General features: G+C 41.8%; 1 protein-coding gene across 1 annotated transcript; it reads right to left on the reverse strand.

The window, feature by feature from the left end:
• Window positions 1-2598: 2598 nt before the first annotated feature.
• Window positions 2599-22469, reverse strand: nol10 (nucleolar protein 10). The gene is made up of 21 exons (XM_078277537.1): window positions 22327-22469; window positions 21810-21855; window positions 21618-21716; window positions 21391-21468; window positions 21252-21289; window positions 18909-19045; window positions 18736-18801; window positions 18449-18509; window positions 17696-17781; window positions 16596-16674; window positions 15224-15373; window positions 14973-15039; window positions 11845-11897; window positions 9990-10116; window positions 7779-7858; window positions 7524-7622; window positions 6971-7063; window positions 6578-6754; window positions 5029-5339; window positions 4646-4748; window positions 2599-3340 (listed from the first exon to the last, which is right to left on the reverse strand). Exons 1-21 carry the CDS (start codon window positions 22390-22392, stop codon window positions 3176-3178), a joined length of 2181 nt encoding a protein of 726 aa, XP_078133663.1. The 5' UTR covers window positions 22393-22469; the 3' UTR covers window positions 2599-3175.
• Between the last annotated feature and the right edge of the window lie 945 nt (window positions 22470-23414).

Raw genomic sequence — 23414 nt, forward strand, 5'->3', positions numbered from 1 at the left:
CAGGTGCCGATGTCCCTCATTTCAGCCGGATGTCCATTACCTTCCGCTTTCTTTGTGTTGTGTAATGTTAAACTCCGGTGGATTTATGAGGACTATCACTATGTACTAGGACTCAGATCTCTGCAGGGTAAATCCAGACAGTTAGCTAGACTATCTGTCCAATCGGAGTTTTCTGTTGCACGACTAAAACAACTTTTGAACGTAGACATGTTCCACCAAAACAAGTTCCTTCCCGAGGCTATTTTGCAGAGGCGCCGTGGCTCCATCCTACGCTTAGCACCGCCCAAAACGATTGTGATTGGTTTAAAGAAATGCCAATAAACCAGAGTAAGTTTTTCCCCCTCCCCGGAATGCTGTGTGGAGTAGCCAGACCCTCCTCCGCAGCGCTGTGGAGGAAGGTCTGGCAATGGAAGACTACTTTTGAGAATATATGTATTGGCTCAAATAAGAGTAGAAAGAAATGTTGCGCTTTTAACATGATGTTCACAAAACATTTAAAGCTATAGTGCGTAGTTTCTTTCTCCCCCATGAGGAATTCTAAGTAATGACAACAAAACTGTTGGCGCATCCACATGATACAAGCCTCCCCCACGCATTTCCTAGTAGCCAAGGAGGACATGGAGGATTAAAAAAACATGACGGACTCTTCAGAAGAGGTAATTATCTTCACTCGAGTTTCTGTGTTCTGACGCCACAATCTTCTGAACACAGCCATACTGAGAAATACAGAGAGAGTTGTGTGGAGCTGATAGTCTTAATTAGCTTTGTAGCAACTCATTTGGCAACGGCTTAAATGTAACGGACGTTCATTAATATCAAAACGTTACGCACTTGAGCTTTAAATCCACCTCCCTTCTGAGGAAATGGGGGCCGCTACCACAAACCATCAGATATGGTTTGATTCAGTCACATTAAAGGATCCCTGGTTCTTGCTTCTTATATGTCTATAATTAAACCTTAAACACACCATGATATACTATTACGTCTAATGTCCTACTGCAATCAAGCTCAGATTAAGCAATATCTTTGATCATTACAAGTGAAAACATGCCTTGATTAATTCCATATCAGAAACCTCAAACCGCAGGCCAGTCTACATAATCGTTTAGCATATGGGGTTAAGTATATCAAATAGCTTTGGTTGACCCACTTCCTGAGGCCTGATTGCCAGTTGTCATGGTGAAGCCAAAAGTATTGTAAAAGAGATATTTGCCTGGAACCCAGCCTAAAGAACTTTATCAGATGACACTTTGCTAAATGGTGTTTATTTGTTCTACGGTGGGACAGTCACTGGTGTCCCAACACAAAGGAGTGAACTAGGCTGGAGCTTTGTCACCTGGCCTCAGTAACCTACTTTCAACTGATGGTAATCTCTCAATAAAAACCTCGAAATGCTTTGTACCAATTCATTTGTTTCAATGTATGATAAAAACCCTGTTTTAGCTGTATACAAAGTTACACGGCAATAAAAAAGGTAATGTAAGAAAGTAGAGAAATAGTTCTTCATATTGGAGAAACACTTATTTGTGTTGAGGCTGGGAGTTAAATGAGTGAACTGATACGACTCTTATGTTTGTATGGTAAATATGCAGCTGGAGCCAGCAGCCTTTTTTTAGCTTAGCTTACCACAGGAAGAAAAGACAGGAAGACAAGGGGAAGCAGCTTGATGGCTCGGTCAAAAGCTAAAAAAAAAAGTCAGTTATCAGCACCTCTAAAAGCTCACTAATTGCACCAATGTTTGTCATTTGTTAAATCTGTATAAAGTCCAAAGTGTTAAAACGACAAACAGACTCCAGCAAACTGCAGGTCCTGGCCAAGATTCTGGCACATAACCCCCGTAAAATGACTTATTTTTGTTTTTACAGTTTTTTTGTAGGCATTAAACAAACAAGATACAATGTATCAATCAGTGAGCTTAATCTGTGCTGGTATGCAAGTTCCGTTACCTTTGGACAGAGCCAGGCTAGCCGTTTTCTCGTTTCCAGTCTCTATGCTAAGCTAGCCAGTTGCCAGCTTTAGCTTGGTATTTACCGTACAGACATGAGTGGTATCAATCCTCCTATTCTCAGCATGAAAGTGAAATAAGTGAATTCCCCCAAACCGTTGAACTATTCTTCTAAAAGTTACAACGGTGAAATTATGTCTGGCCAAATGTGTTGTCCAACATGCTAATTTACTGGATTTCTCTTCAATAAGTGGTTGCTCATGCAGTCACTAACCCTGACAGATGGGTGATGGTGAAAAAGCATGGCGACACTAAATGAGTTCAAATGAGCCTGGGGGCCAGTGTTTGCATGCTGAGGGCTGAAAGGCGCCTCCCTCCCATTTGAAATGAACCAATGCTGAAGCAGAAGGGGTTCACGCCATCAGCACACTGGGGGATGGGAAGGACACCCAGGCAGTCCTTCTATTTCCAAGAACTGCAGTTGCTGGTGGGGGAAGAAAAATCCCTCATTCACATTTTTCTTCTCCCCTCCTCTTACTTCTGACGCATGAAGGAAGTGAACTGCTGCAAAGGAAGCATGCTCTAGTTTGATTGAGCAGTTGCACATTTTGAGCCATTTTGGCACTCAGCAATAAAAGCAATGTAGTCAAGCATGTGTTGTACCAAATATATTAGTACAATAGCAGTTAATCCAGTATTGGCTTAACAATATGCAGTAATAACAAAAAGCATTAAAATACAAACTGTGTTTGCACCAGTATAAATGTTCTCCCCCTCCATTAACTGAAATAGTAGGCTCCACTGAGGAGCAGTTGTAAGAAACTAGACGCCTGAGACAAGGCGGGTCATGTTTAGTCCTTTCAGCTTTTCATATCTCTAACTCCGTCTGGGGCCATCCCTGCCTTTGGATAATGGCATAGACATTATATACACACAGGCAGCGACATAAGTAATCTTTTTGATTATGCTCAGAATTTACAGAAGAGCAGCTAAACACATGGCACAAACCACCCAGGAGCAGGGGTGGGGTGGGGTTAAGGCTTGTCTGTTCATCTATGTCAGTCTTTGCCACATGTGCAGAATCCTCAGTCTCCAGTATGTCTCTAGAGCTTAAAATCTGTATTCGAAGACACTTGAAGTTGAGTTGAAGCCACTACAAAACCCAGTGCCAGTAATGCCTCTCTTGTCCATCCAGGGCCTCGGTCCTGGATGTGGACTAGGCTGCCCTTCTCAGTACCGGCCTCTCCCCCTCCCTCCCCCTCGTCCTCCTCTCCCCCTGCCGCGGCCCCAGCCTCTGCCGCGGCCGCTGCTCAGGTGTCCGGCTGAGCGCCTCAGCTTCTTCCTCTCCTCGTGGTGTTCCCGCTCGGCCTGCTGCTGCTTCCTCTGCTGCTCTGACTGCAAATGAGGCCAGAATAACGCATGTTACACAACTTGTGTTGAAACTACTGCATTTCAGCCACCTCTACCTTCATGGAGTAAAGTAATTGTACAATTATACTCAGGGGGGAGCAAGCACTATATACCATTATTCCCTTCCAGGTAGTGCCAGGGGACGGAAAAAAAAAAAATGTTATTGTCCATTTAGGTGAATTAATAATAACATCCATTTTGTATATCAAAATTATATTTAGGGTTTGAAAAGTCACAAGTATTTTTGTAATTTTCTATTACAACATGGTGGATTATAGACCTATTAATTGTGTTTTCACTGCTTTCACATTTCTTTACCGCTTTCACATTTTATTTTAATCTGACAAGTTATTCTTGTACATTTCTGCTCTTTTCTATTTCCTTTTTCTATTTAGTCTGTAGGCCTATACTGTAGTGAAATGAACCCATTTACTTGTATGTTGCTCATGTTATTCTTGTTTGGTGTATGTTGACATCACTCTAAAGCCCCTTTCACACATGCAGTCTTTCACTGAAATGTGCAAGCACATTTCCTGCATTGGGTCATGTGTAAATGGGTGCAGGGATTGATATGCAGGGTAATCCGACCCCAGTAACCATAACATTACATCTACAGCAACGTCTTTCCCGACTTCACCTGGAGCTCGCAAACTGGAAGTAAAGTCGGTTTGTTACTGACGTTGTCTGTCACAGCCTAACGTTAGCTCCGTTGACTTAACTACATACTGTGGTATTGACTTTGGTATCGCGTATTGTGTACTTTTGGTAGTATCGGTACAGACTACTAGATTTTTGGTACCTAGTAGGAACATTGCAGGGATAAGCAATGCTGTCCCTTCCCCCATTGATTCTGGCATTGCCAAAGCAAGTAAAAAAAGGCGCAAGGCGGAAATCTTCCTGCATGTGTGAACAGTGAAATCACTAGCGGTGCCTGTAAGGTTATCCCAGTAATTTACGAAGAACTGCTTGTTGTCATGTGTTCTAGGAAATGCCTTTTTGCTTTCCAAAAATGTAGCTATTCAACAATTTTACAATTGTCTATATTGTGCTAGAACTGGTTTTGTGACTAGCCTTTCTAAAGTTTTTTTGAGAGACTTTAGGAACTTAAAGCTTCTTCTTGCCAATAATCTTCAGACCACCTGAGTGCATCCTCGCCACGTTGGACTATTGGCTGCACTGGTTTACAGTAGATACCATGTTTTGGGTTTTATATTTGTTCTCCATTGCTTTAAACAATTGGGTGGTAGGAGTGATTTATTGGAGAAAGAGGATGGTGAACACACAGTTTACCTTTTTGAGAGTGAAGCTGAGCTGCTTGCTGCCCACTGCAGTGTCAACCATGTGGCTCGTTCCAGAGTGCTCCTCTAACTTCAGACGGTCCTCCAAAGAAGCCCTGGAATAATACACAGATTCCTTAGAAACAATATACCAAACCGTATACAGTGCAGTCAGAGAGAGTAGTGTTGTTTTGGCTGGGAACTCCAGCGCAGTAGTTTTATTTCTTATTATTATAATTGATATTCTTATTTATTGATTTAAGTTTGGAAATCTATTCATGTAGAAACAGCTGCAAACCCTAAAGCAATCGGAATAATAGGTTTCAAAGAGTGTCCCACACAACAAGCCAGCACATCTCCAACAGTTCCATTTAATACATTTCCAAAAAGACATACTTCTGTAGCCTCTGCTTGCGGGCCATGTCGTTAAAACTCCTGAACTCCTCCCCAGCTTTGATCTGATAGTACTGAGGCTGACTTGTCTTCTTGCTCTCAGCCATGTTTGAAGTTTCTTCTCCGTTCAGTTCCCTCTCCAGCAGTACAGTGTTGCGGTCAGCTTGCTTCCTCTCCTGCCTCCGGCGGTCTCGGCCTTCCTCCCAAAGCAACCTGCGCTGCTCCCTCACCTCCTCCACCCAGCTCTTGTCGTCGTCCGAGCTCTCCTCCTCGGAGCTGGCTCGCCCCTCGGGCTCCTCGTCATCTTCATCCGCCTGGAAAGAGATTTTACAAAGCCAAAGTTATTGATGTGATATTCTTTCTTGGCACTGAGGACAGGCCTTAAGCTTCATCCTGCCTTATCCTATACAAGGGCTAGAAAATACAGTATGCGCAAACACCGCTTGCTTGCAGAGGCCTGTGAATAACCCCTGTTTTCCACTGCGTTCCGGAGGTGCTGCGACCAATCTCTGCCATTGAAGTCAATGCTCGTTATTCCACGGCGGCGCGTCCCAGATGCATGCGTGAAGCAGCTCGCCGCTCCTCTAAAGACACGCGCCAGGTCTATTTTCACGCGAGCCGCGGGCCGTTCAGACAGCCGGGCAGACAGTGATACAGCGAGAGTATCCAGTCAATTTCCCAAAAGACCCCCCCACTAAATATTGTCTCCTTTACAACACCACGGAAAACGTGAGATTCATCTTGGAGGTGTAAAAACATAATAGATATTTTTTTAAGGACATCAATAGAAAAGAGAAGGCATGGAGTTAAATTGCAGTAGTACTTGGAGTGGAAGGTAGATACTAGCTTAATAAACACGAGATTGTTGTGTAAAGATCTTGCAGAGACAATATAATCTGCGATTTGGGCAGGCAAGACGTTCCCCTTCTGAGACGCTCCCGGGGTGGTATGGCGCGTGGTGAAGGACGCTCGGTGGAGAATTGGAGTAAGGGAGAAACATAGGACCGCGTTCGCAAGCTAATATCAAACTTAATGCAGTCCCCATTAGAGCTGTAATCGGGCCTTGAAAGGTAGGCCCGACAAGGCCCGAGCCCCACAGAATTCGGCCCGAGCCCGACAAGTACATTTTGATTGACAGCTTTTTAAAAGCCCACACCTGTTTACAGCCCGACTGTACAAAAGGCCGTCTATCAGCAGGGATTGTGAGAGTACATGTCGGAGACACACCGCAAGAGGGCAGGCGCGCCACTCGGCGGAAAAGGGAGAGAAAGGAAAAAAAGAGACGGCGCTGTGCTAGGCCACTTGGAAGTTGGAACAAAGAAATAAAATAAGTCCTCCAGAGGCCAGCCTCCATTTAACCTCCTCAGCATCCATTTTCGCGCTACTCGAAATGCATCACCTGACCCCTCATTTACCGCGCAACTTGGAGCGCAAGCCCGAGTCCGGCCCGAGTCGGTGTAAAATGATAGAAATTAAGACCAAACCCAGCAAAGATCTTCAGCTCTAGTCCCCATACCTGTGCAGGAAATGTAACTGACAAGTTCAGCGTTACCTGTTGGGAAGCGGCGGCCTGCTGAGCCAGTAGACGCAGCTTCTTCTTCCGCTTTTGTCCGACCTTGGAGACGATGGGGTTGAGGAGGCGGAACTCTTCGCACTGCTCGTCCACCTGGTAGTCTGGGTTCTCGAACATCACCTTGAAGCGGTCGTCTCCCAGGACGCTGGGGAGAGCCTGCAGGTGTGGAAATTTGAGGTGGGGGACATTATAAGGGGTGATGGTTTTCCCCTGCTCACAGATGCTGTAGTGGGAAATACATCCAGCTAAAGAGGTACAGCAAGAACATTATTGGTTGTTTTTTAACGCATATGGCTGTGATGAAGACAGCAGAAGTGAGAAGCACAAATGGAGACATAAACACCATAGATTATGTAATCTATGTTCTCTTACCTTGCCCTTCTTTTTCCTAGAAGCCAGCTCCTCTTCGTCATCACCCTCCTCCATCAGCTTGAGAGCCAGCTCCTTGTTCACCTTGGGCAGCTTCTGTATGAGTCAGAACATGTGCACATTTGATTACACACACAAGAAATGGGGCAATATGAACCAATCATCTCCATTCGTAACAAGAACAGCACGCACGTTTTCACAGACGTCATCATATAATTACTGCTACCGAGAGGAGTGTGACAGGATGTAAAAAAACTTTGCCCTCAGGCGTTCAGCTTCAGTCAGTAACCAGTGCCAACTAGTTTGAAAGGTACATGTTACCCCATGAAATGCTTAGTGGAGCTGATGCATGTCAACAACAGGAAGTGGAAAAACTGTATATGGTAATGGTATGCTGAGCGAAAAAAAAAAAAAAAGTAAAAGATTGTTACTTGCATGATTTTATCCCTTAAAACAAACGATAAGGAGACAAAAGATTTGAATAGCTCTACTCTTCAAACTAGGTGAAGCTGTAACCACTAGTGGAAAGACGAGACATTGTGTTAGGGCATCTCACCTTAACCTGCACTCTCTGGGTCCTGGACTCCTCAATCTTCTGGCGGATCTTATCTTTGCGATACTCCTCGTATGCGAAAGGATTTGCCAGGCTTTTGACCTGCAGCCAAACCAAACAGCAACAACAAACAGACCTCTTTGAGACACTTTTACAACAGGTTTTGTCTGTCATGTCATGATCAGTCTGAATCGAACGACACAGCTCATCATTCAAGATATGGTAACACAAAGTTGATATAGCAGTTGGACACCTTACCTTGTGATAAAGCCTGATGTCCATGAAAAAGCCGTGCATGTAGGCTCTCAGGAGAGATGACCCCACCAGGTGAGACAAACCTGACACAAATAAGGAAAAGTAATTACAATAATCTGGAATCGGCTGAATAGATGAACAAAAACAAGTTATCGGAAATTCTGGGCAGAAACATCTAGAGCTTCATAGCCAACTCAAGCCAGCCACTTATGACTGTGTGTATATGGATGGCAATCCAGTGGTCTGTTGGTTGGACGGCCCACCACTTTGGTCCAAATTGAAATAAATGAACAACTATTGAATGGATTGCGAGGAGATTTTGTACAGGTATTAATGATTCCCAGGATGAATCTGACTTTGGTGATCACCTAACTTTTTCTCTATCACCACCATGAGGCTAACATTTTTTTGTATTGAAATACCATTTAATCGAGGAATCTGTGTGTGTGCGTGTGTCTCAAGCACGCGCAGTACAGCAGTAGGGGCAGAGAGATGCTACATCCCATTACAAGTGCCTACCCATGTGAAGTGATTCCGTCCGAGTGAACACAGTGAATATGACTGCAGTAGATGTGAAAGAAATGCATAAAAGCTTTGTTACGGTGAAGTCCACACAAGTCGATTGTCAATCTCATACAATCCAATATTCCAAAATGTATTTTTTCCACCAAAACATGATGGTCACGAATTGCAGTGACAATGACCACCGAGGAAGAAAGCCTGTGCTGTAGGGAGTGGGATCTCATACAGCCTGGTCTGGATGGGTCCCCAGATAACGGACATTGTTTCACCCATACAGAGCTCTGCGAGCTGCCGGTTGTGGTGCTCCATCAGGTCAGCGGTAGTTGGTGGGTCTAGTTACCCCAGAATAGGTGACTGGGTACAGAGCACCGCGAGCTGCTGTATGGAAAAAATACGTTATGGAATATTGGATTGTATGAGTTCAACAATCGACTTGTGTGGACTTCACCGGAACTAAACAGAGGTATGTCCACTGGCTGAATTAACACAACTTTTATGCATTTCTTTCACATCTACTGCAGACATATTCACTGTGTTCACTCGGAAGGAATCAGTTCACATGGGTAGGCACTTGTAATGACATCTCGAACATGTTAAGAGGCTAAAAGCACGTTTAAAACCTGCCCCATTTCAGCCGCCTGGGTGCGAACTGTAGCAGGAGCATAACTCGGTGTAGGCAACACCGATTATTTTCGTTTTTCTGGCTACTGACTCACACCGTGACCACAAACAATATAGCTACGTGTTGAAATCGACCGGAATTCTCCTTTAAGACTTATTGATTGCAGTTCACAGGCTACCAGTTTCTTGCCAAAAAGCTGTCATCTGCCAAAAACTGATTTCTGTCTATCCTACATGCAAATGATGAAATTAATTGTACACAAACACCATGAAATTTGGTACAGGTACTGCCCCCTCTTAGTCGATTAGTCAGTCGTTTTGGTCTTCGTTGATTTCTTTAGTCGATTAGTAATTTTTTTATGCTTTGTTCATGCTGAATGACTTATTTCCAAGAAATGTATGAGCACAAATCTGGTTAACACGAGATATAAAGTGGTGCTTTTGCATGATTCTTATGGAGAAAGTAATTTTTACAGATCTGTTGAAAAAAAATCAACTAATTGACAAAATCACATGAGTGTTAGTCGACTAAGAACTTCTTCAGTTCAAAGGACAGCCTCTTTGTGATGAATCATATATCTTTGGTAATCCTGTGACTTTTCGTCTAGTGTGTTCTGCCCATGCTGCCTCAAGGTTACATAACAGGGCCACATTACACAGCTTCTGTAAACCAACACTGCTGTTTTGCTCCCTGCCCCCCCGACTCTCCTTTTATTCCACAGCAGCCAACCACCTTTCTGCTTCTGGTCATTTGATCTCTTTACTGCTGAGCCTGCATTCCGATGTTCATTCAACCCTTCCATATCCACTACCCGGACCCTCCTTCCCTCCACCCCCCACACACACTACTTTTCTTATTTAAACCTCTCAATCACTCTCTAGGCCTCTGGTTAGGCAGTCTAGCCACCTGTGCAAACCCCTTTAAGGCTCTGACACACCAACTCGACGGCCGACCAATTGGGGTTGCTATGTTTGGGGAAATATTTTCTGCATGGTTGGTTGTATAACTTTGACATTTATTTCCACGTGCAGTGAGGTTTGTGAGGAGAAATTAAGGCAGCACCCTCTCACCCAGATTTTCCAGGTCCTTTCGGGTTACAAACTTGTAGTCATCGTACACTGTGCTCTCCGGACTCTCCTCCAGCTCCTCTGTCAAGTTGTCAAGGAAGGAGCACCACCGAGGTGCAGGGCCCAGCGCCTACACAGACAGACAGACACAGCCACACACACACACAGAGGTTCAGATTTAGACTGTAGAGTAAGTATGAAACCTGTCATGTATTTGTCAAACCAAAAATAGACTAACTGTACGAGCTCATACTTCCATTCCAGTCAGAAATGACTTAGAGGAACCGTGGACTTGTGCTGAAGTGTAACCCCAGAACTGGTAATATAGCAAAAGCGTTGATCTGGTTACAACCCATAGACATATGCAACCTGTGAAGAGGGGTCGCAAGTAACTTCATATTAGGAGACAGCTAGCTCTTTATACAACACTTGCGTGTATTCTGTACATACATTAACGTTAGCACCTTTGTGAATCTTCTAAGCAACATTCCCCCGTCTTTGGGTGTAAATCCAATTTTTTTGTGGAGGTGAAATGTAGGAAGATTCCCTGGGCTGAAGAAGTTGGCAGGACAGTATTTGTGCATTCCTGGGAAATCTGTCTGCAGCTAGTCTGGATCAACAGACGTAGGATTAAGCCTGACTTCAGCGTCATCCGATGTCAGGCTTTGCCCCTCTCCTTTCACTTTCTGTGTGTTGCCGTTCTCAAAAGGTCTTCGGCTATGGGAAACAACAGACTTTGAGCTGGCCTGCTTGCTTATTTTGGGGAATGAAAAAATAAGAAATAATAATAATATGTTTACTTTTTTAGATAAAGATTAAAGAATAGAACATTTGGAATAAAATTGTCTTTATTGTCATTGTACATGTACAACGAAATTGAATGCAGTCCTTTCAGAAAATACTTTATCAATCAATCAAGGGGAAATTACTTCTTTTTTTAAAATTAGAATGGACAACATCTAATCTAAGGATTTTGATTACAGGCTACACCAGTTTAAAAACACTTTTTCCATTTGCACTTTCAGGTGCATCAATTCTATTAACATCTATGTAAGGGATAATGTAAAGTGTGGCAGTTGTTACAGCGTATACAACCCCGGCAGGGTGATCAGGACTCTTGAATCAGCCTGAAGGGGTATTATTGTTATCAATTTAAATTTCCGTCATCGATTAATATTCCAATTCTTTTCTCAATTGATTGCTTCATTGTTTGATCAACTGAGTTTAAGAAAGTAGTAGGAATGCCCGTCACAACTTCCTGAAGCTCAGGGCCATCAAAGAAATCGACTTAAAATGATTAGCAAAACAGTTTGTTTTTTTCCCCCCAGATGTAGATCTAACACGTATTCCAGCTAAGTGTGAAGTATTCCTTCAGCTAACCTTTCCCTCTAATGCAGAACAGAAGGGCCAACATTCAGCACGTCCAGCAGGTCAGAATCTTTATCCATTTACACAGAGCAAAGTCGAGTTTACTGTGCGCACACGCGCACACACGCGCGCACACACACACACACACACACACACACACACACACACACACACACACACACACACACTCTCTAGAATAATGTCAGATCATACGAGAGTCACACGTTTAGCAGCTTCACTCATTATGCTGAGCGGCCTTGTGAGAACCACACTAATGCCCACACACTCAGCTATTGCTTGCTTTTGTGCAACACTTCCTTAAACACCTGAATTACTGAAGCTTGTACAAACTGCTGTTTTGTAACATCAAATAGCCTTTATTGCCCCATAAAGGTATTTGTCTCAATATGAACGCGTCAGCCCAGCACCTAATGAACAGGATGCAGGTTGTAATGTCAGCAGTAAAGAAAGTAAAGGCCTCAGCACTCACCGGGATGTAGAATGTGTTCATCTTGGGATCCTCATTGGCGGTGAAGAGCATACCTGATAAGGAGACACAGGATGCAGGCAAAACAAAGTCAGGACAAAAGCCGGGCATGTTTATTGAGCTTATCTTTGGTGTAAACTTTAAATTTAGTTACAGTCATGACTCATGTATATTTCAAGGTGCCATTGCACTTTAAAAACAAAACTGGCATGTGTATTTGTGATAGTGGCTGATAAAGCTTTTTATTTGAATATACTATTGGATATATTGCAGAATATATTTCTGTCCAAAAAATGAAAAGGGAATGAGAAAACTAAAAGAAGAAAAAAAAAACACAACAATTTGTGAGTGTAAATCACCGCTCTAGTACAGCTTTAAGGATGAAACATCATTTATAAAAAGAAATACCATAAAAACAAAACCAGTGTAAGGAAGTAGTAGGAATGCCTGTCACTATTTCCTGAAGCTCTATAACAGCTTTAAGGATGAAACATCATTTATAAAAATAAAAATAAAAACATAAAAACAAAACCTCAGATAAAAATAAATCTGATTAAGTTGGAACTAAATGATGACTTCAATGTGAAAGTTCACCTTCAGTTTTGTTCATGTGAAAAAGACAAAACAGCAAACTCAAAGAGTGTGAACTGTAAGATGGCGCCGCCTGGAGGTAAAAGACGGCCGCATGAAGGCTAGAGGCTGAGACACACCACCCAAATTCATTCCTTCTGACCCCTCCTTACTTTAGTAGTGACTATGTTTGTCCCAATATACTTCAAAGTTGATATGTATGTCGATTTATGTAGTTTCCCCCCCATTCTTTATTTGTACATAGTACATGCTATATACAATTACCTCTCCACCCCTCCACACGGTGTCGGACACGGCCCCGCGAAAACCCACGCACATTTTTCTGTATTTATTGTTTATTTTTAGGGCTGTCAAACGATTAAACATTTTTAATCGCGATTAATCGCTTTAGTTCTATAGTTAATCGCGATTAATCACGTTTTATCATATGATTAAAATTCTATTATTTTGCATTTCAGAACAGGTTTTAAGTACATAATAACAATGGAAAGCAATTCTTACCAGTGGATCTTGATTGGGAATCAAATGAATGCAAAGAAAGTGACTTTATGAACTTGACTATTATTTATTTACTGTAAACGAATGTGTGAATCTGTCATTATTGCACAATTCCTCCAAGTACCTAACTAAAACACCACAGCAATTGACTGAGATGTACTGTAAACACGTTGCTTATACAGTACAAACAAAATGGTCCAAAAACCAGATGCCACAGCAGGACATTTAACCTTTACATTTTTAACAAGGATTGAGAACAATTGACTGAGATGTAACACTAACAACCACCGTTAAGGCAAACGAGTGCAAAGTCCAGCCAGAGTCAATATATTTAGGAGTTTAGTAACTCCTAAATAATGTTGATTACTCACTGACGTCCAGTGATCAGCGGTTAATGAGACAGCGTTTGCACTTGGCAGCAGTTCCAGTTTAGCTGCGTTCTCCGTGTCGTACAGGCTGTGTATGGTGAAACTACTGTCCCCCTCGATGGCAGTGTATAAGACGGGTCAGAACATGTCAACCGTAGTACGTCTTTAAGACCCGAGTCCTCCACGATGCTGACAGGTCTGCAGTTAGTTGCCACCCATTTTGCAAGAGCCATTTTTGCATTTGGTTTCATCCACAGGTCGGCAAGTAGCACTCTCCAAAATAGTGCTTTGCCTGAGCCTGCTAGCATCAAACTGCGTCACGTTAATATGCTTAGCTCGTAGGTGGTAGATCAAGCTTGACATGCTTCAGTGATATTTTAATTCGGCTTTACACAATGTGCATATGGCTTTCGACTTGTCTACTGAGCCGTCCGGGAGTTTTTTTTTTTAAAGAAAAGTGCCATTCAGAAGTGTGTTGCTGCGGTCTTTCTCCATGCCGGCAGCCTGCCTGCATTCTGCAGCAGAAGATGCGTTATGAAGAAGTACGGCAGTGCCAAAGGGTCAAAATAGTAGCCGTTAGGCACGACGCAAAGCCGAGTGAAGTGTAAAATAAATTAATCGCATTGCGTCGGCCCTTAATCGCATCGCGATTAACGCGTTAACGCTAACAGCCCTAATTATTTTATATTGATGTTTGTTCTCTGTCAATATCTCTGCTGAATCAACACAGGAGGGCAAAGAAGTATATCTATCTATTCTAAATGTCCCTTGATTTCTTTTTGTCCAATTATTTTTTCTCATTTTAATGCTCTTATCAACATGGAAAAGTGGATCGGCTCGCTTTGTGCTTTTGTCGCCTGGAGGGGGCGGAGAATTGGCATCAGCTGTGTGTGCTGCGATGATAGCTCAGTTCACAACGACAAAACACACCGATCACTTTGGTCTTGTCAATGGAACCATTTGGCAACTTTTTAAAAGTAAACTTTCCATTCAGAATCTTACTGGCATCCATTTCGGCGTCTAGCGCTCGCCATCCACTCAAAACGTAACGTTAGCCTACTACTCTTTGGCCGGCTCGCAAGCCCAAACAAGTGTGTGTGGCGTGCCTGTCGTTTTGTTTCTAGCTAGATCCGGTGTGGTGTTGTAGTTTTTCTAACGTTACTAGTTGTTGCAACAGCTTGTGAAAAAAACTACAAAGTTTGCCAGGCCAAAAAGAACGTTAAGCTCGTGATAAAAAAATTGACGCCGTTAAAATGGGTTTGCGCTGACGCTGTTAATAACACGTTTAACTGACAGCACTAATATATTTATGGCTATTTATGACCACTCTTGCAGGGCTGGGCCCCCCTCATATTCATTAATTATTTATGTTTTTAATGATGCCTACATGTGTATAGCTTTTTGTCTTCAGGTTGTTATTGTGTTGTAATTGTTAGAGCTTGTATTCCAAGACAAATTTCTCTCTCTCTCTCTCTCTATGTTTGTTTATGTATGCACCTTTCACCAAGGCAAATTCCACATAAGTATACTTATTGTGGCAATAAAACCTTTTCTGATGCTCATTTTGCATTAAGTATTTTTTTTAAGTAAAATTTCTATGAATTTCCTCTTGTACTTGTACACTGAATGAGATCAATGAAGTGTATCTTACGTTGTTGGGGAAGTTGTTCTCACCTGAATTAGGGTAGATGCAGACATCATTGATGTTGGTCTGAGGCTGTATGGAGGAGAAGACCTTGCCCTGTGGTGAATAGATAAGAGACAAATGGCATTAAAAAGAGTCTAGTTCAGTCCTGATATTAGAGTACGGACGCTTTAAAAAGATATTATAAAAAAAAAATTTAAACAATCCTTAACACATCATCATTCACACGCGGCACAAGTCAGGGAAGTCAGTTCCTGTGAGGGCTGTTAGTGAATCTTACGCTGTCTTTGTTCCAGAGTTTTATGATCTTGGAGTCGGCAGACACGACCAGGTCCATTTGATCTTGGAAGTTGAGTGACTTGATTGGCAGGTTGTAGAAGTGGTCTTTAACCAGCAGCGGCTGGCTGGAGCGCAGGTCATAGAGCAGCACCTTCAAGACAAAGCAACCGTTTTCCCCCACTGCAACTGTCCCGTTTACATCAAAACTAGGGCTGAACAATTGGGGAGGGGGGGGGGGAATCCAATTGCGATTTATCTGCCAAATATTGCAATTACGATTCGATTAGCGATTATTTAGTTCAATATTCACTATGTAAAAGATAAAACCAGCAATTTGTGGTTTTCTTTAATAAGCATGGAACATTGAACAGTCAAACACATTCATCAGAAAAGCTATAGTTATAAGAATAATAAAACAATTCCAATAAAAAATATAAGTGCCTTCCTGTAAACTGACATGTCTGATAAGCCTTAGTTCAATAGCAGCATCAACATACTGCACCTTCTACCATCATGTTAAATAAAGTAATAAACGACAAAATCCCCTTAAAATAGGACATTTCTGTAAACAATATGTGATATGTAACATAATATCAGCATTTGTCTTATGAAAAAACTGTAAATATAATAAAAAGAGGAATAAAAAAATGTTAAACCAAACTGTTGCACATTCTTCACGATTAGCTAATCGCATTCTTCCAAAACGCAATTTGAAAACGATTATTCGTTCAGCTCTAATCGAAACCAAGCAAAGCAAATGGCTACACATTAAACTAGGGACGCCACGATGAGGAAATCTCCCCCACCGGTTAATACATTCGGGAGAACACCCGTGTTGCCGATTACACTGGATATTTTACAGGAAAAGATACGAGTTGATGAGGTACAATATCTGCAGAGCTCTGGCCTCTAATGTAATGGGTGTAAGTAATGTAAATGGTGTATGCCAGGCCGCTGTGTAACACTGGAAACGCCAAACATCGCAGCAAGCCTACATTAAACCAAAACAGGCAATATAACAAGAGAACTGGCTGCTCCTGACCTTGACTGTTTTGAGAACAGTGTAACCTTTTAGAGGTGTGATGACATCTGCCACTTCTTTGTGGGTCGACTAACCTCAGGAAGAAGGCAGAATCTCACGCCATGCGGGCAGCTGATAGTTTACACTGTCCACTGTACTAATGTCTTTCTGTTTTCTGTTGCTCTGGTTTCAAAGCACGTCGCCAAATAAAAGTTAACCGGCTGGCAAACACTGGCACATTTCCAGAAATGTTGATTAATGTGTGTTGTCCTTATGAATAAATAAATGAAATGGTATAGAGTATTCTGACAGACATACCAAAAGGACTGATAGCTTCATGTTTTAGGCTCACCTGTCCTGTGCTGGTGCCTACTGCCATGGTGAGGGAGCCGTTGAACTTCAGCGCACTAATTGAGGGCAAACTTTGAACTCTGTCAACAAAAATGAAGGAGAATGATACAGGTGAGACAGAAAGACAAAAAATAATGGTGGACAGTTGGTCCTTCGGACTATTATGCCTCGCCATTGCACATAATATATGTATATATACTGTAAACTTTTGCACATCGCTGGTCAATATTTTTGCACACCCTGCACAAACCGTATTTTTTTTTAAAGATTATTTTCAGGCCTGACCGGACAGCTGAAGACAGGAAAGGGGAGAGAGTGTGAACTGTAAGATGACGCCACCTGGAGGTAAAAGATGGCCGCATGAAGGCTAGAGGCTGAGACACACCATCCAAATTCATTCCTTCTGACCCCTCCTCACTTCATTAGTGACTATGTGTGTCCCAATATACTTCAAAGTAGATATTTATGTTGATGTATTTAGTTTTTTTCCATGCTTCATTTGTATATAGTAAATGCTATATACATGTACCTTCCACACCCTGCACAAACCGTATTTAAAAAAAAAGATTATTTTAGGCCTTTGATTGACCGGACAGCTGAAGACAGGAAAGGAGAGAGAGAGGGGGGGGACGACATGCAGTAAAGGGCCTCGGGTCAGAATCAAACCCGGGCCGCTGCGGTAAGGACTGAGCTTTTGTACATGGGGCGCACACTCAACCAGGTGAGCTACCAGTGCACCCTATATAGTCTTTTTACGTACTTTTTCTTCGTAATACATCTACTCTGTATTTATGTTCTTGACGGCAGCAGTACTTTGCCTTATTGTTTATTCCCTTTATAATATGTTTATTGTTAATGTTAATATATGTATTATTCTAAGTGCTAACTTAGTTGGCAATAAATCTGATCCTGACAGGATAAAGCTGTGAATCAAATGAAAGCGGGATATTCTGAAGTGCACCATAATGAGTCACAGCTTGCAACTTGTTTTCGTCCAGAGATACAGACAGTGGCGAAAGGTGCCATGTGGCTACATATGCATCGTCAGGCTGACATCAGCTGAAATCATTTGACAGCTCAGTGTGGTAGCTTGGTACATACTCTGTTCCTTCAGTGAGGCTGCTCAGGGCGCAATCCAGTATGCCCACTCTGTTCCGGACACGAGGGTCCCAGCATTCGACCCTTCCCTGGTAATCCAACGGAAGACATGTCAGACAGTCAGACAAACGCAGGGTAATGGAAGATTTACGGAAGCTTTCAACTCATGATTTTAAACAGGTTTTCTTTTAAACTAACTTGGCCTTTTTAAGACCAACAACAGGAAACGTCTCATATTGGAAGCATCTAATGTAAGTGAGAGGTAATGGTTTGAAAAAACTTTAACACTCAGAACTCGTGTAACAAACTTATTTTTATTAGCCCAGCTGGTGTGTGATGTGTATACCAATTAATATGAAATACATGAGAAAAGAGAAAAATCTACCATTAGGGAAACACACACACAGGTTTGTGGCACTATCTTTGTGGGGACCCGTCATTAACATAATGCATTCCCTAGCCCCTTACCCTAACCTAAACCATCACAACTAAATGCCTAACCTTAACCCTTACCCTCACCCTAACCATAACCTAATTCTAACCCTAATCCTAAAACCAAGTCTTAACCCTCAAACAGCCCTTTAAACTTGTGGGGTCCAGCATTTTGGCCCCACAAAGCTGTTGGGACCCCACAAGTATACTGGACTCCCGGTTTTTGGACCCCACAAATATAGTTAAACAAGCCCACACACACACACAATTGTGTCTGCTAATAACTGGTGCCTCCTTTCTCACATATCCTGCTGTGGCACTTACCTCAGAGGTTCCTGTGGCAAACAAATGATGGACGGGGTTGATGTCACACACATTGTTTTCCCTGAGAGATCAAAGACACGTGAACATGCACCATAAACATCAGCTGATAGCAATGACAGCAAAGAGCTTATTATTAGTTCATGTCAGATGGCGCCACAGACTGTAGTGGTACAACAATTTCAATATTTTCACCTGGCTGAATCTAGAGTCAACTCTTATTGGATCATGCAAGTATCACAGCACATAACAACTATCATCAGTTACGGCAAACACTTTGTTTTCCTTACACAGCATCAGTCTGAAGTGAGTTGAGGAAGCGCCCTTGCTCCAGATTCAGTCTGAACACCTCGGAACTGAAAATGAAAACAAAACATTAACAGCTTATTCCCCTGACATGCCATTAATCTAAAGACATGCCAGAATGACAGGGTGCCTCAACATCAACATAATTCACTCTCACCTTGTTCCCACAAAAAAGAGGTCACAGGAGGGGTAGTGGTAAGAAAAGTCCCGTCCAAACTTTGGAATACGTGTCTTGTAATAGTGTCCATGCTGGGAGTGGAACTCTACGTAGCGGTCACAGTGTAAAAACACCAACTGTACAGACACACAGAAAAACTTTAAAGGCAATTGTAGTAACAGAAAATAAAATCTACAATTTTTGGGGAAATTTTATTGCATTTACATTTCAAGAGTCAATTAAATTAGGTATTAAAGTGCTCATATTATGCTCATTTTCAGGTTCATAATTGTATTTAGAGGTTGTACCAGAATAGGTTTACATGGTTTAATTTTCAAAAAACACCATATTTTTGTTGTACTGCACATTGCTGCAGCTCCTCTTTTCACCCTGTGTGTTGAGCTCTCCGTTTTAGATACAGAGTGAGGCATCGCAGGGACTGGCACATGTGCAGTAGCTAAGTAAGTAATGCTAGCCAGTCAGAAGCAGAGTATGAGGGCGTGCCGCGCTAGCAGCTAGGCGAGCATTATAACGTGTGTTACAAGGTGACCACGTTTGTCTCTGAAGTAAAGGCTGGACTACAATAGAGCTGTTTGGAGCAGTTTGTGAACAGTGTTTTCTGTTGGAGATGGTAAGTCCCTTTGGGGGGGACTTTGGGCTTTTTCACTTTGTAAACCTATAATGTGCACAAAAATGATATATAACACAATAAAGGAAAGGGGAAAACGCCAAACAGCATAATATGAGCACTTTAAAACCAAACCCTGCTGTGCTATTTATGAATTTACTGCAAAACTAACACGTTTTTCCAAAATACCCTCATGTGTTGTGATGTGTGACTTTCATCTCTAAAGATAACTTTTACCTTTAGGATTTACAGAAATACAGTTTTAACCCAGTCATGACTGCTTTCTCTGTGGAAGTTACAGTTTTTCCTCAATCGCTTTGGCACACTTGTCAAATGACTATTAAACTTGGTCAAACTATATGACTATTTATATGAACATTAGCTCAGTTGTTCACATGACTATAGTTATTTGTCATTGCTTTGGCAAACAATGCATTGAGTAAGCCTTGCATATGATAATAGTTTGCATTCATTTGCTATTGAATCATATTTTTCTCAAATGCAACTATGCACATGCTCATTGTGTAAATCCCTACATGCAAAATAGAGCAACCAACAATCACAATAACCTGTCACATATATATTAGATACATAATAGGTATGTGGTTTTGTTGTAAAAGTTTTCAGATGAATAGACTTAGGCTATATGGGGAACAATACAATTTCCTTATAATTTAGAGCAACCAAACGCAAACAGGTGACAGGTGAGGATCGCAGCAGATTGTTGGAGGGGGGGGGGGCTGCTTCATGCCAAGGGGGTTTCCCTCGTTGCACTGCAAGGGAGGATATCAGGTGTGACGTCGATAAAATGTTGTGGCCAGACAGAGAGGGGAGATTGGAGGACCCTTGAGGTGGATACATTTGGAGCATATTTTCCTTTTTCGTGCACGTCTTGTACAACAGTTCCTGATCATTTTGCATTGTATATGTTTTTCTGTACAGGCTTCCTTTGTGTATTTGTGGTTGGCTGGTGTGTACACACATTGAGCAAGTATAGTGTGCGCCATGGCTGACATCAATACTATTCAGCTGCCTAAATATACAATGTTAGCAACTGGCCATTATTACAGAGGGTGACTATCACACTTTTAGAGTACACTGTCATTTGACAAGATGTCTTTGCATTTTGACAGTCTTGGTCCAAGCAATGATAAAGGAATCTTTTGTTTTGATGGCACCGATTTATTCATTGATGGATTTATTTACATTTTAAACAGGAGTTCATTATTTTGATTGAGTAATCACCTTTTGCAGGTCACATAGAGTGGTGTGCTGAATGTACTCTGTGGTGTGAGGGTTGTACTTAAGAGTTTTGACAATTGTAAGTTTGGTTCAGTAAATGTGCCAAAGCGATTGAGAAAAACTGTAATATGATTGATGCTGGGCGATTGTACAGATTAATTTTTTTTGCAGTTAAACAGGTGGTTGCGCAGCTGAAAAGGAAGTCTTCATTGGCTATATTGAAGAGTTAAGCGCGACACCTAGTGGTTGATGTCTATTTCTTATCATTTTACAGGTGTGTGGAGGTAAGTGTCATTACCAGATTCTGATAACCTCACACTTCCTTTGAGTGATGGCATGACAATACTATGCTTTTACAAACCAAACCCGTATTAAACCATGTGCATAAGTAACAAAAGAGAGCATACACTAAAACAAACAATTCCAAAAGCATCTGTACAGTGTTGGGGTAAGAGGTGCCCCCAATGTCTTACCTTAGAGTAGTCATCAGACAGGATGTCAAAAGCCACAACTTTGAGAGAGAGAGAGAGAGAGAAAAGAAATTCATCAATTGAGACATATGTGACATGCATGCCATACAGCAAGTGGCCTTGTTCTGTCCTCGAAACTTACTATCTGAATCCAGACAGCGCTCAAACTTCAGGGACAACTGGTAGGTGTCATAGCAGCGAATCCTGGGTTTGTAGGTGCCTGAAATGAATGGGAAACATACACCAAAAATGTAGTGACCGCCTAAATATTCTTAGGGGAACATTCTAGAGGTTTGTTCTGACTGACAACTGATGTCAATCTCACTTTTAAGGAAGGTTTGCCGAAACACTGTACACAATTTGTCTCACCTGCAGCCATGATGAACTGACCGTCCCTGGACACTTTGATAGAGGTGCACACTGTGGGCATCTCAAAGTCCTGGATGAGCTCGATCCTGCGCTGGATGTCTGAGGAAGAAATAAAAAATAAAAAAAAGTCAGAATAACGACATGCATTTTAAAGACAATTAACCAGTCTGTGATGCTGAAATAGGAACTCACCAACATCTTTCTTTTGTAACTGTCTCTTCTTCCGATCTGACAGCCACTGCATTAAAGAGGTAGAGGTGATTAGGATTTGGCATAAAGATTAAATACAATAAAAGCAATGCTTAGTTACAGCAATACTTTCAGATCGTATAGCTGTGTTTCATATTACTCGCTTCTGACCTTTGTTCGGTTTATTTTAATCTAAGTGAATTAATAGTACTGGCAAAGCATACTGAAATGAGTGATGCATAAAAAGGTATGAAGGCTGAACTCAGCAGTCCCAAATTGTGTTCTACTATATAGCTAACGTAAGGTGTCCTCCTTTGTTTGAATGAAACGTTATATTGTCGTGTGGTGTTGTTGAATAGAGTTTGGCATTGACATTTTATCAATACACAATGTCAGGACTGCTGTTATCACGTAATAGCTGTGTTAGCTAGCTAGCTAGCTTGCCTCAAGGTAACGTTAAGCAGTGACTTCCTACGAGCATGAAATGGAACTAGCGTTAGCAACAAGCCGTCCTTCTTACCTCTGGAAGAGATTTTCCATGGCTTAAATTGTAAATCTTCACGTCATTCACACTAGATATCTGCATTGTGGAAGGTGCACAAGATTCTGGCCACACATAACACTGTTACTACACACCGGTGAACTGCACGTTGCTGCTTTGGAGCAAAAACAGGAAGTGAAGATGAGTTTTCCGAAATGGGTCCGAGTAGAAACCACACTTGCTGAACACAGTTCCCCTTCTTTCCAAAGTTATTCTGGGCAAAAAAACAAAACAATGTATTTTAAAATGGATGAAACACTACAAAACGTTAATGTTTATGTTACACACTTTGTTAGATAGCAACGCTTTTATCTACACAATACTATAGACTATAGTTAGCTAGATATGTCTCTGTCGGCGTTTTCAGTTAAATTCGCTTGATACAAATCACTGAAAATAAAATGAATAGGGTTTTCAAGGGCACGCATACAAACCAGAAACAAATAAAAGCAACCTAAACACATATTTTTTTGGTGGTAACATGAATTTCAAAACTCTGCACCAAAATGATTTTTTATTCTTATTCAGGAATTCAACTGTCTGTCATGTAAACCCGCAATTACAAATAAAAAAAAAAAACATTAAAATCATGAACTCAAGTGTCATTGTGAAACAAATAAAACAAACACAAAATGTTGGTCTCTACAGTTGTGCTATTATAGTTATATGTAGTTTGTGTTTGTTGCTAGCATGCAGCCTGACGTCTGACTCCCCCCCCCCGTGTGAAATCCCAAACTCCTGCCTACATACATTGCAAAACGCTTTGTTTGCATCACGTAAAACAACAGTCCTCCCGGTACCTGCAAAGACGTTTTTGCTTTAGCTACGTGTTCGTCGGGTCCCGGGACACCAGCCTGAGCCTCCATTTCAACAATGAATGAATGAAAAATAGCAATGCGTGTTAGGGCCTACGTACTGTTGCAGCCAATGAGCAGCCGACGGGAGCTGTCTGCAGGACGACTCAGTCACCATGAACAGTTTTTAATGTTCTATCAGAATATAACTACTCGAGAGTCTGCTCTTGAGACTTTGCTCTAATTTTCGGGACAATTAGGGCAGGATTCGGG

This window comes from Sander vitreus, chromosome 20 (assembly GCF_031162955.1).
Source record: "Sander vitreus isolate 19-12246 chromosome 20, sanVit1, whole genome shotgun sequence".
Classification (NCBI taxonomy): Eukaryota; Metazoa; Chordata; class Actinopteri; order Perciformes; family Percidae; genus Sander; species Sander vitreus.

What these genes read in the sequence shown, in the direction of transcription:
- nol10 (XM_078277537.1), bottom strand. Translation starts at nt 22,392, where the DNA reads ATGCAGATATCTAGTGTGAATGACGTGAAGATTTACAATTTAAGCCAT. An exon ending in GTTACAAAAGAAAGATGTTG is followed by an intron (nt 21,717 to 21,809) that starts GTGAGTTCCTAT and finishes TTTCTTCCTCAG; the next exon opens with ACATCCAGCGCAGGATCGAG. An exon ending in CGCAAGCAGAGGCTACAGAA is followed by an intron (nt 4,749 to 5,028) that starts GTATGTCTTTTT and finishes GTATTATTCCAG; the next exon opens with GGCTTCTTTGGAGGACCGTC.